We start from the raw sequence: 15,653 nt of genomic DNA, 5'->3' as shown, positions 1-15,653 counted from the left end.
AGGATGGTTTACACCTAAAGTCCCCTAAAAGATGTTGCTACCTGTAAATGTCACTGTCCCCACACTGACTTTATAGGAGGCCTGGGCCACGTCCCTTCATATTTTGGTTTCCGAGGTGTTCTATCAAAGCAGGAAACAATACCTGTACTATCTGTATAATCATATGGCCAGAATTGAGAGGTTCAGCTGTGGGTGATGGCAGAAGTCAAGATTAAGAACACACCTAGCGAGTGGACTTATAGGCTACAAATCAGGGTCTGAGAAAACTATTTTAGCCAATATAGTTTCATTGAAGGTAATTTTCTTCATAAAAGACATTGTATTTGATTTTATTTTTCCAAGAATGTTTATACACATTTAGCTACTCCGTCTTTCCTTCCACCTTCCCACTTCCTCTATGGGAATTTTTGTGCGTGTGTGTGAGGAAGATTGGCCATGAGCTAACATGTGTTACCGATCTTCCTCTTTTTGCTGAGGAAGATTGGCCCTGAGCTAACATCTGTGCCCATCTATGCCCTCTATTTTGTGCATGGGACACTGCCACAGCATGGCCTGATAAGCGGTGAGTAGGTCTGCCCCCGTGGTCTGGGCCCACGAACCCCGGGCCGCCAAAGCAGAGCGCATGAACTTAACCACTACAGCACGCGGCTAGCCCCAGCCCTATGGGATTTGGAGAGAAGGTCATCTCAGAATAAAACTCTACAAGAGTTACTTCAAACTAGTTCTTGCTTGTGTATTTTCTAGACAGGCATTTTTAAAACAGGGCTTGCCAGAAAGGCAGCTAAATTTTTAGGCACTGGTTTGAAATCAATAATGTATATTTCTTAAATAACATTTTATTTCACTTAAAGAAAAATATGTGAATTAGGGGATTGGATTTGAAATAAACCAAAAACTGATTGTAACCTGGAAAGCATCATGTTAGGAGAAAACAGAGAAACACTATAATTCAAATTAGCAAAGTGGCCAGATTCAAAATAACACAGCAATGAGGAAAGGTCTGCTCTGTTTAGCCAGTCTCTCAGTGTTCTTATCCTTAGTGAATATTGGTCTGTCTTAATTCTGTCACTTTGTAACACCGAGCCAGTTCCTCTGGGTTTATTACCCCACTGTGAATGAGGCAGTCTGGGGAGATATATCCCTTCTTCTGGTCTACAATGAGGATGTGTCAATCAGGATGCTTTGACTCTAGGAAACTTGTGGTAAGCAGAATTCTAAAGGTGTCCCCCACAAGATTCCTGTCCCCTAGTTATTCAGTCAAATGCTAGGGTAGGTACAGGTGTGAAGGGATTTTGTAGATGTGGTTAAATTTTCTAATCAACTGACCTTAATATAGGGACATTATCCTGGATTATCCAGGTAGGCCAAATGTGATCACATGAGCCCTTAAAACTAGCAGACAGGAGAAGAGTCAGTAAGAGAGATGAGGTGGAGGGGAGGTCTGAGAGAGATGAAGTGTAAGAAGGACTTAATCTGCCATTGTTGGCTTTGAAGACAAGGAAAAGGGCCATGAGCCAAGGAATGCAGGCAGTCTCTAGAAGCTAAGTATGACTTCCTGTCCCTCCTTCCTGTGGACAACCATCAAGGAAACAGGGATCTCAGTTCTACAGGCGCTCGGAACTTAATTTGGCCAACAATCTGAGTGAGCTTAGAAGCAGATTCTTCTCCAGAGCCTCCAGAAAGGAGTGCAGTCCTGCTACCATTTTGATTTTGCTCTTGTGAGACCTGAAGTAGAGGAATCAGCAGAGCCATGCTCTGCCCAGACTTCTGAGCCACAGATGCTGTGAGATAATAAATGGGTATTGTTTAAAGCAGTTAAATTTGTGGTCATTTGTTATGGTAGCAATAAAAAACTAATATAAATCTCAACTAAAACTGGCTAGAAACCTAGATTAAATTCATTTTCTAATTAATAATTAATAGATAGCTAATTACATAATAATAGGGTCAGCATTCAGGAAGGCCTCAGGTTGACTGATTCTGTAGCACGATGACATCATCAAGAACTGAGGTTGTTTGCATCTCTCTTCTCTGCCAACCTTGATGTTCACTACATCCTCAGGCTCGTAATGAGACGGCTACAGCAATTCCAGCCATCGCACCAAACACCAAAACCTGTAGATAAGGAAAAGAGATCACTTCTTTTGTGCTGCTTCTTTATGAGTGGAGAAGCCCCTCAAATGACTACTCCTCTGTGTCTGAGTCTGCTTGTTGCCCCCCAATATCCACTTTCTCCTTCTTCCTCAGTAACAAAACCCAGATTTTTAGCTGGACACGTGACTGCCCAGAATAAAGATTTTGTGGCTAGGCATGGCCACGTGTCTGAGTTCTAACCCCTGCGATATAAGAAGAGTTGAGAAGTAAATTTAAAGGAAGGGGGCACACCCTTCTTCACCCTTTCCTCCTGTTTTTTTGCTGGCTGGAAGGCGACTGTAATGGCTGGAGTTCCGCTGACGATCTTGCAGCATGCGGTGACTTGGGGAATTGTCAGCGTGTGCGGTGGAGCAACAAGACGAAAGGAATGCCACACTAGGTCTGCGTGGTGATCCTCGGACTTCTTCAACGTGTTTAAGGTTTATGTGTTACTCACAATTGAAGCCAAGTAATACACCCTTATAGTTTCCAGGATTAGTTACAGGCCAGACAAAAGAGATAGAATGACCGTGATCAATTGAGACTAATTTTCCGGGGTGTCACGGATGCTCAGGCATCCACCCTATTGTCCACTCTCGGAGGTCAGTGGACCATATCAAAGCGCTAAACCATAGACGAATACTGTAGCTCTCAAGGAGTCTCACTTTCAGGGGATAGATTGTAGGCTCTGGGATTAATTTTGTCATTATAGTCCCCTATCAAAGAGTTGTATGACCCAAAGGGCTCCTGCTGGAGAACATTACTGTTGTTCCCATAGGGTCGTCAAGTTGAGAACCTCAATAGCTAGAGATTGAAATGTCCATATAATGTGCCTTAGTTTGGGTTCTCCCAGAAGCTGACTTAGCGACAAGGATTCAAATGCAAGCAGTTTATTTGTGAGGCGCAGAGACCAGCGTTAGGGGAGGTGGATACATGAGACAGAAAAGAAAGGAAGCTGAAGAAGGGCATGTTATCAAGCCAGCTAGCACTGAGGGCACTGGAACTGGGAAAAATATATAACCCCTGCCTCTGAGCTACCCCACCTGACCCCTTCTTGGGGCATGAAGGAGCTAGATATATCTATACATCAGCTAGCAGCACTCACTGGTTGAGGACTATTCCAGGCACTTGCTGGGGGGGAGGGGGAGTGGTGCCATTTGAAAGACAGCCTTCAGGTGGAGAGATCAGATGCCTGCACTGAAGTGCTGAGGCCTGAGGGATGAGTAGGTTCCTAGCATCTTCTGTGACATGGAGTATTCAAAGGGAGTTGTTTACATACCCATCTAGTATTACCTGCCTTTGTATAAACCACTTAAAGTGAGAAGTCAGACCAGGAATAAGTAGATGGATTATATCCTACATTGGAGAACTGTTTCGGAAGCTTATGTAATTTTTAAGATGAAAGGGACCTTAGAGGGAAACCAGTTCTATTTCTTCATTTTTTTTTTTTTTTGTGAGAAAGATTGTCACTGAGCTAACATCTGTGCCCATCTTCCACCGTTTTGTTTGTGGGATGCTGCCACAGCATGGCTTGACAAGCCATGTGTTGTCCACGCCTGGGATTCGAACCTGCGAACCCTGGGCCGCTGAAACAGAGTGCACGAACCCAACCATTATGCCACTGGGCCGGCCCCTATATTTCTTCATTTTACTAATGAAAAACTGAGGCACCAACAGCTGCCTGTGGTTACAGAGCACTTAGGTGCAACACCAGGCAAACGCCCATGTCTTCTGACTTTATGCAGAGCAGAATTGGCATCAAGGGATGAGCGGGGGAGGCTTTTGCTCCCTCCAAATCTCCAATTAACCCTTTCTTCTCTTCTTTTATATGGACAATTGGTTAAAATTTTTTTTATGCACATACAGCTTCAAGTCTCCCTTCTCCCTAATTCAAGCCACATGGCCACTTCCTATGCCCTTCCAAGAAATTCCAGAGTATCTCTTGGTCTAGGACCCTAGAATTTTTTACAACTCTGCTTAAGAAGAAAATAGGAAGTGACTTAGGTTAAACTGAATAAACAGAAATACTTCTCTGAAGTAACTTCTCTGAAGTTACTTAAACATTAAACTGCATTTGAGAACTATTGAGAAAGCTTTTAAGGAAGAAAAAGGCGAAAATGAGTTTAGACCTGAGCAGGAATTTATGCTATTGAGTTGACTGTATAGTCAGCAGCCATCTCAACATGTGGAATTGTAATGACTGGGTTCTTGGTTTGGAAAGGTTCAAGATGCTTCTCTCCACAAAGGCAGGGTTTTTCCATGGGAGTTGGGACGAGTCAGTCTGGTAGCTTTTCTTGTGTTTGGTTACAAAGTGATGATAACCCCTCTGTTATGGACAGGCTTCACTCATCAAAAATGCTGCCTACATTTGGCTTTTAATTGGGTCCTGTGACATGGGTCAGACAGATAGATATTATTAGCCCCATTTCAGAGACTGTGAGAGGAAGTGAGGGCCTGAAGGCAGCTGGCCCAGTGCTCAGAGCTGGGACGGCAGCCAGGCCTCTGCTGACGAGAGGGCTCCTTAAGTGCCATTTAGCTGGCCTTTAACTCAATTAGTCCCAGAAATGTTGTTTTTCGGCTTGCGTTTATGTCCTTGATCTCATCAAGCGGAAGTTGTAGTTCTGTCCAAGGCAGTCTTCTTGCTCCCCCAAGGCGAGGACCCGGATCAGTGCATCTTTGGAGGCTTCTTTCAATTACTTTATTCTATTTATTTATGCATATTTTTTAAAATGAAGGAAGCTGTGTGGCTTTGGAATCCTGTAGACTTGGGATCTGCTAATGGCTCAGTCAGTGACCTTGCAAGGTCACTTAATGTGCCTTCATTTATAGTTATACTTGGTTCCTTCCTCTATAAAATGGGATTGCTGTGAGAATTACATGTAGTAAATGATGCAAACCATCTGGCGTACGGCTTGAGCACCCCATGTCCTAACTTCAGCTAGTCCTGTCAGTTCTATCTGCAAAACATCGTGTGTCTAGAATTGAACCACTTTTATCACTCCTTGCCTACTCATCAAGGCCACCATTGTCCCTCAGGTATTAGAGTGATACCTCCTATCCAAACTCTGTTCCCACTCATGCCCTCCCTCCACCCGATTGTCAACCTAGAGGCCAGAGCGAGTCTTTTAAAATGCAAGTTGGATTATAAAGAAGCTCTGCTCAAAGCGCCCTCAGTGGCTTCCCATCTCATGCGAGTCCAAAGTCCTCCCTGTTGCCTGCAGAGTCCTCCGTGATGTAGCCCTCAGCCATCTCCGCAGTATCTTCTCCTCCCACTCCCTTCTTGCTCGCTGGTCCAGCTACTTTTTCTCCTTGCTGTTCCTCAAGCTGAGTGAGTTCCTGCCTTAGCCTTTTTGCACTTAATGTTCCCTGGTCCTGGAAAAATTTTCCTCCAGATTCACTACTTGGTTCCCTCTCTGACTTCCTTAAGGTTTCTGCTCAAATATTACCTTATCCATCACCTTCCCAACCTTCTGCATTTCAAAATGTGATGCATATATTAATTTCATATTAATTTAAGCAAAGATGCTCTATCAATAGTTAAGATGGTTAGTAAATTGTAATAAAAAGAATAGCTAACATTTATTGAAGTTTTGCTATGCGCCATGAATTTTGCTTCCCCTTGAGGGTGGTAATCCATCTTCTTGGTGTACTCTGTCACCTGCAATAGATCTTAGCTCAGATGACGCCTCCAACAAGAAATCTTCCTTGATCAGTCAAGCCAAAAGTGATTCTTCACTCCTCTGTATTCTCTCAGTGATCAATTTGTATCATTCATTTTCCCCTTGTGTTGTAGAGTTTTTATAAGTACCTTTTCTTAAATATAATAAGATATTTGATATATCTGGTACAACTTTATATATTGCACAGTTCGTAGGACAGCTTCTCATTTTATAATCCACTTCAGATATTTTACATATGCTCTTTCAAGTTGTATAAATGAATTCACATTGATGGATACGGGTTATTTGGGATCATAGATTTCAGAACCGGAATCTCAGAGTTAGTATTTTCAAGGCAAAATTAGGTGCAAGAGAAAAATGAAAATATCAAGCTACCAAAGTTCATTAAATGCATCATTAAAAGACTATCTGAGTATAAGGTTGAACTGTGTAGAGTTATCTCCATGGGTCCATGGCTCCATGTTGTATAATTATGACAAACAACATATTTATAGAGTTCTGGTAAGTGGTGGTCATTTCTTCTTAATTCTCTACAGTGATCCTATATTTCTTTACTTATTTTCTCTCTTTCTGTTTACCATGTCCTAGAAAAACTAGACAAGCTGTTTTTCCTATGTTAGAGAGAAAAAGATTTCTGGGTATTGCAGGTTCTTTTTGGGCTATAGAGGTAATTTTAGCTCTATATTGAGGTAATTTTTTGTGGTCATGGTACTTTCAGCTTGATTGTCTCATGTGGAAAAGACTCAGGCACTGAGCTAAGTCCTTTTTCACTTAATCCTTAAGATAGCCCTGTGAGGCGGGTATTATTAAATTATATCACATCACTCCCATACTTAAAGACCCTCTAATGACTCCTCATTTCACTTACAGGAAACTCAAACTCTTACTGTAGCTATGGGACCCATCCCTCCAGGACCATGCCCATTTCTTCCACTCCATCTCTTACCAACTCTACCCACCTTGCTCCAACTCTATTTGGAGTGGTCTCCATCTGTCTTTAAACATGCATAACCAACCTGCTTCCTGCCTCAGGGCCTTTGCATGTGCTATTCCTTCTGCCTAGAATGCTGTAATCAGATCTTTCAATGGCTTGTTCTTTGTCCTCATTGTCTTAATTCAAATTTTAGCTTTTCAGAGAGATTCTCCCTGTATACACAATGTAAAAAGAACACAAAACCTTCCGTATTGGATTGCCAGATTTAACAAATAAAAATACAAAACACTCAGTTAAATTTGAATTTCAGATAAACAACAAAGTATTTTAGTATGTCTCATGCAATATTTGGGACATACAAAAATTCATTGTTTATCTGAAATTCAAATTTAATTGGCTGTCTTCCAGTTTATTTGGCAACACTACTTCCATAGCCACTCTGTTATGATACCCTGTTTTATTGTCTCCATGGGACTTTTCACTATTAAAAATTCACTATTTATTGTCTAATTCCCCCACTGTTAAGATGAGCTCCATGAGGGTAGGGCCCTGTCTGCCTTGTTCACAGCTGCATCCCCAGAACCTTTCATAGTGTTTGGTACATAGTAGGTGCTCAATAAATATTTGTTAAGTATTTGTTATAAAGGTAAGAAAAATAGAAAAATTAAAAGCTTAGAGAGGTTGGTAACATCGAGGGCACACTGCTAGCTAGACGAGACTGGAATCAGACAGCTTGGTGCCAAAGCTCAGGGAACCCTCCGTATTTTCCACATTTAGGGGTGTGGAGGGCAGTGGAGGAGGGAAGGGGCTCTGTGTCACCTGCCTTTCAAGAGGCTCTGTTAGTAGAATCAGAAGATCCTTGGATGAGTAGATTTCAGAAGAAGCAAAGTCTGAATGAGCTAAAAAGCCTTGTCCATTTGCCTTGCAATGAAGCAAATGAAGTAACCAAAAGAAAATGTGCTGGGGTGAAAAGAACAAGATTCTCTGTGTTTGGAATGGGGTCAGGCAGTGCGCATCCTCCGCGTCTTCGTCCACCGTAAACTCCCTGCAACTTAAGGGCTGGCCTTATTGTCAGACTCCGGAAGCTGCTAGACCTTGATGGTAAGAGAAACCTCCAGTGCACATGCAAATAAAGATCGGGAGGGGTGGATGGGGATGAAGTGAAGACGGAAGAAATCAAACTCTCGTCTTGGACCCAGGGCACGCAATCGGGCAAGGGCAGCGGTGTTCAGCCCCCAACTCGGTTAGATTCACCTCTCTGTGTGGACGCTCTGCGCCCCACAGGACTCACCGAAGGAGCAGTCTCCACTCTAGCTCCCTTCGTCCTACCCAGACCGTCGCCGGCGGGCGCGTCCAGCGGCCGGCCCAGAGCGAGCTTCGTGGGAACTGTGGCCGGATCCTGGGGAGCAAGCGGGCTCCGGGCCCCACCCAGCTCCGCCCGGCTCTCGCCCGCCTGCCCTCCCACAGAGGAGCTGGAGGATGGTCCCGGGGCGCTCCCGCGGGGCTGCTGGTCCCGGGTGTCTTCGGTCTGATCCGCCCTGTTGTGTGAGTCGCGCGCGCGCCCAGTTTGGAGGCAGCCGCCCCCGCCGCTGACAGGTGCTGCCCGGAGGGCGCTGGGTGCGGTCCCGGCGCAGCTGGACGCGCACGCCGGGTGCGTGTAGCTTCCCGAGCCCGGAGCCCGCGAGGAGAGGGAGCCAGGGCGCGGCCTGGGGGACTCCAGTGGACTGGAGCCGCGGAGCTCGGAGCTCGCAACTTTGCAGTCGCGGCGGCCGGGATTCGGCGACAGCGCCAGCGCACCCCAGCAGGCGCGGGAGGAAGAGGCGGCGTCGGAGTTCCGCGGCCGGAGAGCCTCGGCGGCGGCGGCATCTCCCCCGCGCGCTGGCCTGAAGCCGCCGGGCACTCCCGGCTTCTGCTGCTGCGCCCGCCGCCGCCGCCGCCGCCGCCGCCGCGGCGCTCCGGGAGGAGGCGCGGCCCGAGAGGGCGGCGGAGCAGGAGGAGGAGGAGGAGGAGGGGAGAGGAGGAGCAGGGGGTGGAGGATGGAGCCCCGGGCTGCCGCGGCGGACGCGCCCGAGCCTGCGGCGGCCTCCTCCTCCTTCCACGCCCGGCTCTGGAAGAACCTGCAGCTGGGGGTCGGCAAGAGCAAGGGCGGCGGGGGAGGGCGCGCGGGGGGCCCCGAGCGCCGCACTGCGGACACCCCGTCGCCCTCCCCGCCACCCCCGGGGGGCAGGCGGGACGCAGTGGCCGGGGTGGGTGGCGCGGGCAGCAGGTGGAGCGGCTTCAAGAAACGGAAGCAAGTGCTGGACCGCGTGTTCTCCTCCTCCCAGCCCAACCTGTGCTGCTCCTCGCCGGAGCCTGTGGAGCCCGGGAGCGCGGGCAGAGGCGAGCAGGGGTCCGCGCTGCGCCGGCGGATCCGAGAGCATTTGCTTCCCGCGGGAAAGGGGCCGGCGGCAGCCGCCGGAGCAGCCGGAGTGACGCCTCCTGGCGGACGCTCCCCGGACTCAGCTCCCTCTTCGTCCTCCGCCTCATCCTCCCTGTCCTCCTCGCCCCAGCCGCCCCCGAGGGGGGACCGCGCCCGAGATGAGGGTGCATGGCCTCGGGGCCCCGCGGCGCACTTGTGCCATCAGAAGAGTTCCTCCCTGCCGGGCACCGCCTGCCTGGAGCAGCTGCTGGAGCCGCCGCCGCCTCCCCCAGAGCCAGCGCCGAGCCCCGCGGAGCCGCGGACCCCGGAGAACCGCGAGGAGCGCGGCAGCAGCACGGTGAGTGACAGGTGGGCGCGGTCGGGGACCAGGTGCGGAGGGCCTCGCCTCCAGCTTTGCTTGAGCTTACCCCGGGAGTTGCAGGGGGTTGGAGGTGCTACCAACTAAGTCAAACAGTGGAAAGAAAACATCCCGCTCCTGCTTAGTAAAGCTGGAGCTCTAACATGCTTCCTGACTTGACTTTTGACAGGACTAACACCTGCTACCAGCAGCGGTTTGGATAGCTTTATGAGTTGCCAATGAAAGTGGAAGTATTAATGGTAGCCAAATAGGAGAGGCATAAAGCTAGACATAAAGTGGATACTTTTTGGAGGTCTCCTGGTAGTGTCCAGCTAAGTCTCACCTTGTCAAAAGAAAAACAAACCCAACAACTTAAAAAAAATTACAACCATGTCTAACGGTGCCGAGGGGCCACTATTTGAAACAAATGGCTTGCAGGAAGGAATAGAAATGCGGAGAGGTGAATTCATGAAAAACGTGAGGTCATGTTTTGGAGAAACCCTTAAAGCAGAAGTCTGCTCATTTTCCTGCACTCTCTCTCTAAAACTTTCGGGGTTGCAAGTGGATTGTGGATCGCTGCCCAACAAATGGACAGCGTGAGCGTCTCATCTGAATTCGTTAAACAGATATGTTCCTGTGGACTTTTCTAAGTTTTAATAGTCAACTGAAGCAGTTGTGTTGAAAGTATGCTGCTTTATACATTATATTGACTCTTTAGTCAGACAAGAGTCAAGTTTGGTCAGACAAGAGTCAAGTAAAATTTACTTGCAGGATCCATAAGGCGTTCCACCCGACGGCTGCTTGTACTCCCTCTGTTTTGTAGGGGCGATGCTTTCCTTTTGTAAATGTTTATCAAATCGTGTTAATGCTAGCAAATATTTTGAAAGTTCTGGCAGGGACCTAAAGAACTCTTTTCTTCGAATACAACTTAGTTTATTTAAACTCTCATTATTTTGACTCTGATTAAATGTTAGGTTAATGATATATACATTAAAACTTTAGACTAAAAGTTGAGCTACAAAAAACATAAGGCCATATTTTGAAGGGTAAGATATAGAAAGAGACAGGTTTTCAGTTGAAAATTTTTGTAGTTTATTAGCTAGTTTATTAGTGTAGTGTCAGAAAATAAACCAGAATAACAGTGTGTTTTATTGTTTAATAAACACAATTGCTTGCAGTAACCCGGTGTTACTGATGTTCTAGAAAACACCTGATGTTCTAGAAAAATGTTTTAGTTATTCTCAGAAGAGTAGGTAGAGATAATATTGACAAAAAGCCTAAATAAATCTACCTTTCTTTTCATCTTGAAAGAGAATTGAAGAGAACTGTCTCTGGTTCCAAAAGTAAAGTAAAAAGTGGTTTTAAAAGGACGCTTTTACAGTATGGATGAAAACTACACATTTAAAAAGTATTTATTTTTGAGTGTGTACATAATCCTAATGTATAAGAATTTTAGAGTTGGGGGACTGTTTACATTTGTTTTTATTAACTTTTATGATCAAGAATGATAAAACAGCAAATAATAATTGAGTTATTTTGGAAGGTAGATATCATATTACTAAATTACTTTGTAGTTCACTGAACCAAGATATTTTCAAAGGGAAAGCAGAGAATTCTGAATTAATCTTGATGTTCATTTTTACCAAAAAGTTTTTAGATACTGTCAATCTTTATTTAAAAAATACTGCTATGTAAATATGAATTTTGTATACAAAAGACCTAAAGCTATTTTGGAGAAGATACTAAACTAACATTATCGTGTGTGCCTTCACCATATATTGCTGGGCGCTTTATACCTTATGTGATTTAATCCTCACAGCAGGCCTACGTGATAGAAGTTCTTGTTGCCATTTTATGGATTAGGAAGCTTATGCTCAAAGAAATTAAATAAGCTTTCCAGGGTCACATGGTTAATAAAGGACAGAGAAGGCTTTGTACTCAAATCATTCTCCAGAATCTTTTTCCATTACTATAGCTACCTTTGACAACTTTTAGAACTTGTTGTTTCTGAGATGACTTCAGTCTTATTAATACGTGCAAATTTACATACATTCTGGACTTTTTTCCCCATCCATAGAATCAGTTCTATGATGGATTAGCTATATTAATTTGTTCTTTGTTCTCTGTGGTGCATTGTTGCATATCTATTATAGCACTTTTACAAATGACATTATTAATCATACTGTTCTAAAGGAGCTTATCATTATAAAGAACCACCATTTTAGTGAAGACATAGGAGGAATAAAAAAGCTAAAATATCTTTCAAAGAATAGGAGAAAGGTGGGGTGTAGGCAGAACAGTGAGTCCTGAGGGGCTTGTCCGTTGCCCGACAAAGTCCCATGAAGGGGCACCATTGTTGGTTCCCTGCATCTGATGCCCAGGGAGCCTTGTTCTCTGAGAAGTGGACGGTTTTCTCTGGTATGGGTCACAAATCCAGCTTTCAGCAGCACTCTCTCACCAATGCAAAAGAGAGGAATCCTCAGTCCTCTAAGTACCTCTTTGCCCAACTCATAGGGGCCCAGCCCACCTCCCTGAATGAGGAAGAGGAGGGAATGAGGTTGGAAGCTGGAACTAGAAGAGGACTTACTGAGGTGTCCAGGAGTAGGCTGGCTCTACCACGCCCCTCCAAGCTTCCTGCATATCCCAGAGATCCTTCCTTGCTCTCATCTCCGAAGATACCTGGGCATGGGGAGGGAGCGCGTAACACATGCAGATTTCAGTTTTATTCACAGTTCACCAGCACAGATGGGAACGCATGAAAGAAAAGACAATAAAAGCATTAAATCCATCTTCAGATTGCCTACATAAGAAGAACTTTCTTTCAAGGAAGAAAGAAAATTTGTTGCAAAAACAAGGCAAATTGCTCAATTTTTCTCTTGTTCTCTGCTTGATTCTGGCATCAGCCATGTTCTGCAACACACTCCCCTTCTCTCCACCCCCCAGCCCAGCATGAGGCCCCAACAACATATGTGCACATACTCTGACACTGGGTGGAGATGTTAAGCAAGAGCAAGAAATCAGTTTGGACTGCTGGGAAAAGAGATTTGAAAGTCACTGATGGGCTACCTCCCATGCACCTGCCAGCCCACTTGCTGTTATGTTTTCTTTAGCCAAGGATACCTTTGATACACACTTGATTATGCCTTGCTGTTGGGGTGTGCACGTTATTTAAAATGTTCTGCTTTGAAAAAAAGAAACCCGTTCTTCCCACTGATTCTAGTTCATATGCCGGGCCATATTGTCGTACCAGATGCATTTCATTTTCTGCAGCACAGTTGGGAAAGATGCTTTCTCATTTTGTGTGCATATCAAAAATATGCCAATTTTATGTATTCTGTCTTGATGAGTTACTAAAATTATATTTTGCTAGAATCAGAAAGTCAGTATTTTAAGATAAAGAATGAGGAATGAATATGTTGCATTTTTTTAGTGTTTTAACAAAAGCTTGTAGTACTTATGAATGTTAAACTTTCCTTGTTTTTTCTTTTCAATTCATTGTGTTAAAATTGCTTTCATAGAGGAATAAGAATATTTTTGAAAAAAATGGTTAAATTATTCAGGATATGATAGAAATATTCCAAAACATAGTAAGAGGAGTATCCATTCATTGAGATCAAATTCTTAAAACGTGTCTGTAAACTCTGATAAAAAGTGGAAAAATATTTTTAAGATTAAGTCTGTATGTGAAAAACATCTTCCTTTATTAATTATCTGACCTTTTAAAGAAAGCCTGTATTTTCAAAAACTGTTAAAGATGTGATGTGGGTTAATTTTTGCTATTTTTCAGGTGTCTTTAATATTTCTTCAAAGATTATTACTTAATCTTGGGGAAGGCACAAATTAAAAAAATATAATTCCTAATGTATATGACTAAAATGCTAAAAAAAATCTAATCACAAAAACAAGCCCCTAAAAGCAATGTTAGTAGCTTTTTCAAAGTGAGAGAGGGAGGATGAGATCTTAGGACATTTTGGAGCAGGATGTCACGTGAAGATTGACGTGTGGTAACATTCTTGAAAAATACTGGGATCATCACGTTATTCCAGAGAAAGGGAGTAAACAGAGTGAGGGGTTTACACTGGAGTGGAATTATTTCCCTGTAACCTTTAATTACCTTCCTGTGTATCTGGCAGATTGAGTAGAGCTAGGAATCTTGTGTAAATGGAAGTGCTATCATGTAGATGTTGTATGAGATTGGCTCAGTAAACACTAGCAATTGCTGTGTCGTTGTTATTCTTATTGAATAGTATATTAAAATTTTGCCCCTGCGCTATTACAAATAAGCGGGTGGTTGAAAAGAAATAACAGGGAGCTTTGCTGAGCCTTTTCATTTAATTTAAGATATAAATTATTTCACTTGCAGTGGCGGCAAAAATAGCCCCAAATTAACCAAGGCAGTACCAGTTAATTGTTGTGTTAAAAGTTGTGACATCACAACTTCACAGTAATGAAAAAATATTATATTACTTTTGGCAGGTATCAGCACATTATCACGGAAAAGTGAATAAATAGTTTGAAGCATAATAGCAGATTCATAAAGAAAATAGGACAAAGATTCCCCTTTCTTCTTTTGCCCCATTGTTTGGAAATAATGGATGATTTCACAAAATTAAAGGTTAATAATGTATCTTTGGTACCTCAAGGAAACATGTAGTGTGATTTCTTTGCTCATGATGATTATCAAAACATTTGCCAACTCTAGATTGGCGAAGAGTGAATAGTATGTCTAGATAACGTTGTAAGCATTGACAAAATCTGCAGTCAGAAATTAGGGTCACATATTTTGTTGTTGTTAGTTCATAGTTATTTGCAGTATCATAGCAGACATCTGTTTTAGATAAGCAGAAATTAATTTTTTTGCAATCTGAATGTTGGTTTTTTTTTTACTTTTCTTTTTGCTGGAAAACTTACTAAAAATTACATATTTCTCTGCCTCAATGAGCCAAGCATCCTAAACAAAGCCTTTCCTTGATAACTGAGTGTCATTGTTTGAATACTGGCTTTTTTTCGCTTGTGTAATATGAATGAAATAGATATTGTCCTAGAACTTGCTTTAGATAAACTTTCTTGTTTTCATAAAATTACAGTATAAAGCATACCTATTTACAAGTTTATCTTTCCATAAAGTTAATCATTGAAAGGTATGAGGCACCCTTTCTTAAGTCATTTGTTTCACTTGCCAAATAATCTTAACTGTCTTTGTTTGTGAATTTTGATTTGTTGGTGCTATTGAAAATATCATCTATTTTGATCTTTGCCATTTTGAATTCCTTGTCACCTTAAACCTTTCCTTCTAACTTACGTTGCTTTTCATAAATCGTGTGAAAAGTTATTACTAGCCCTCAACAGTTCAAGGTTTTATGCCAATAGATTTCCCCTCCAATGTGTAACAGTTTCTTATTAGAATTTTTTTTTTCAGCAGTATATCAGGCCACAATTTCCCTAATGTCTCCAAATATTTGTATGTAATGTTAATCTGAATGCAAGCAACATGAAAAGCTGTATTTTCAATATAATGAGATTTAAAAGTCCCTGCATACTGCCTTCTTGAGAGAACAATTTTCCTGTGAAGTCTCTTTTGAGATATTTTATACCAGCCTTATTTCCCGTTGTCTTGGGTCCTAGCCAAGCTGGAAAATTACAACACTTGATAGACAAATGGATCTCTGGATGTTTTAGGATCAATGCCTCCTCCTAATCCCATGGGTTTTATTCAGAGAGGCCCCTTCGGTATTAGCAATCTCATCCTATTTTGCTTAAGCCTGAGCTACCTACACCAGCACTGCTTGAGTAGAATTTGACAAGCTTTAGTACAATCCACCTAGTTAAGCGGCATTATGAAATGGTTCAGGGGAAGACTATTCAATAAATGGTTGCTGAATGAACGAAGGGATGAATGGATGGGCTAGAGCTGTTCAGAGATAAGTTCTTTGGAAAAGTTTCAAAATCGCTTTACAGTTGTGTAATGATGTTCTTGCCTTCTTGTTTCCAAGTCTTTTTAAGCCTGGGAGATGTATTTGACATTCCCCTCTACTTCCAGCTGATGGCTTGGCTTTTCTCAGCCTGTACTTTAATTCTGGTTCCTGTCTGTGAGCCTGAAGAGAGGACATGACACCTACTAAATGCCCGCCATATTGTGCTCATGTGGAG

The 15,653-nt window shown here is 43.4% G+C and overlaps 1 protein-coding gene across 7 annotated transcripts in view; it reads left to right on the top strand.

Moving 5' to 3' along the window:
- Window positions 1–8,783: 8,783 nt before the first annotated feature.
- Window positions 8,784–15,653, top strand: part of MCTP1 (multiple C2 and transmembrane domain containing 1) — a 501,946-nt gene continuing 495,076 nt past the window's right edge. For all 7 annotated transcript variants that reach the window (XM_058532257.1, XM_058532230.1, XM_058532077.1 and 4 more), the window contains exon 1: window positions 8,784–9,503. In XM_058532257.1, the coding sequence (XP_058388240.1) occupies window positions 8,784–9,503 (720 nt within the window). The remainder of the gene's footprint in view (window positions 9,504–15,653) is intronic.

Source organism: Diceros bicornis, chromosome 1 (genome assembly GCF_020826845.1).
Source record: "Diceros bicornis minor isolate mBicDic1 chromosome 1, mDicBic1.mat.cur, whole genome shotgun sequence".
NCBI lineage: Eukaryota > Metazoa > Chordata > Mammalia > Perissodactyla > Rhinocerotidae > Diceros > Diceros bicornis.
Note: the sequence above shows the minus strand (reverse complement) of the source record. Positions and strands in the feature narration are given on the sequence as shown.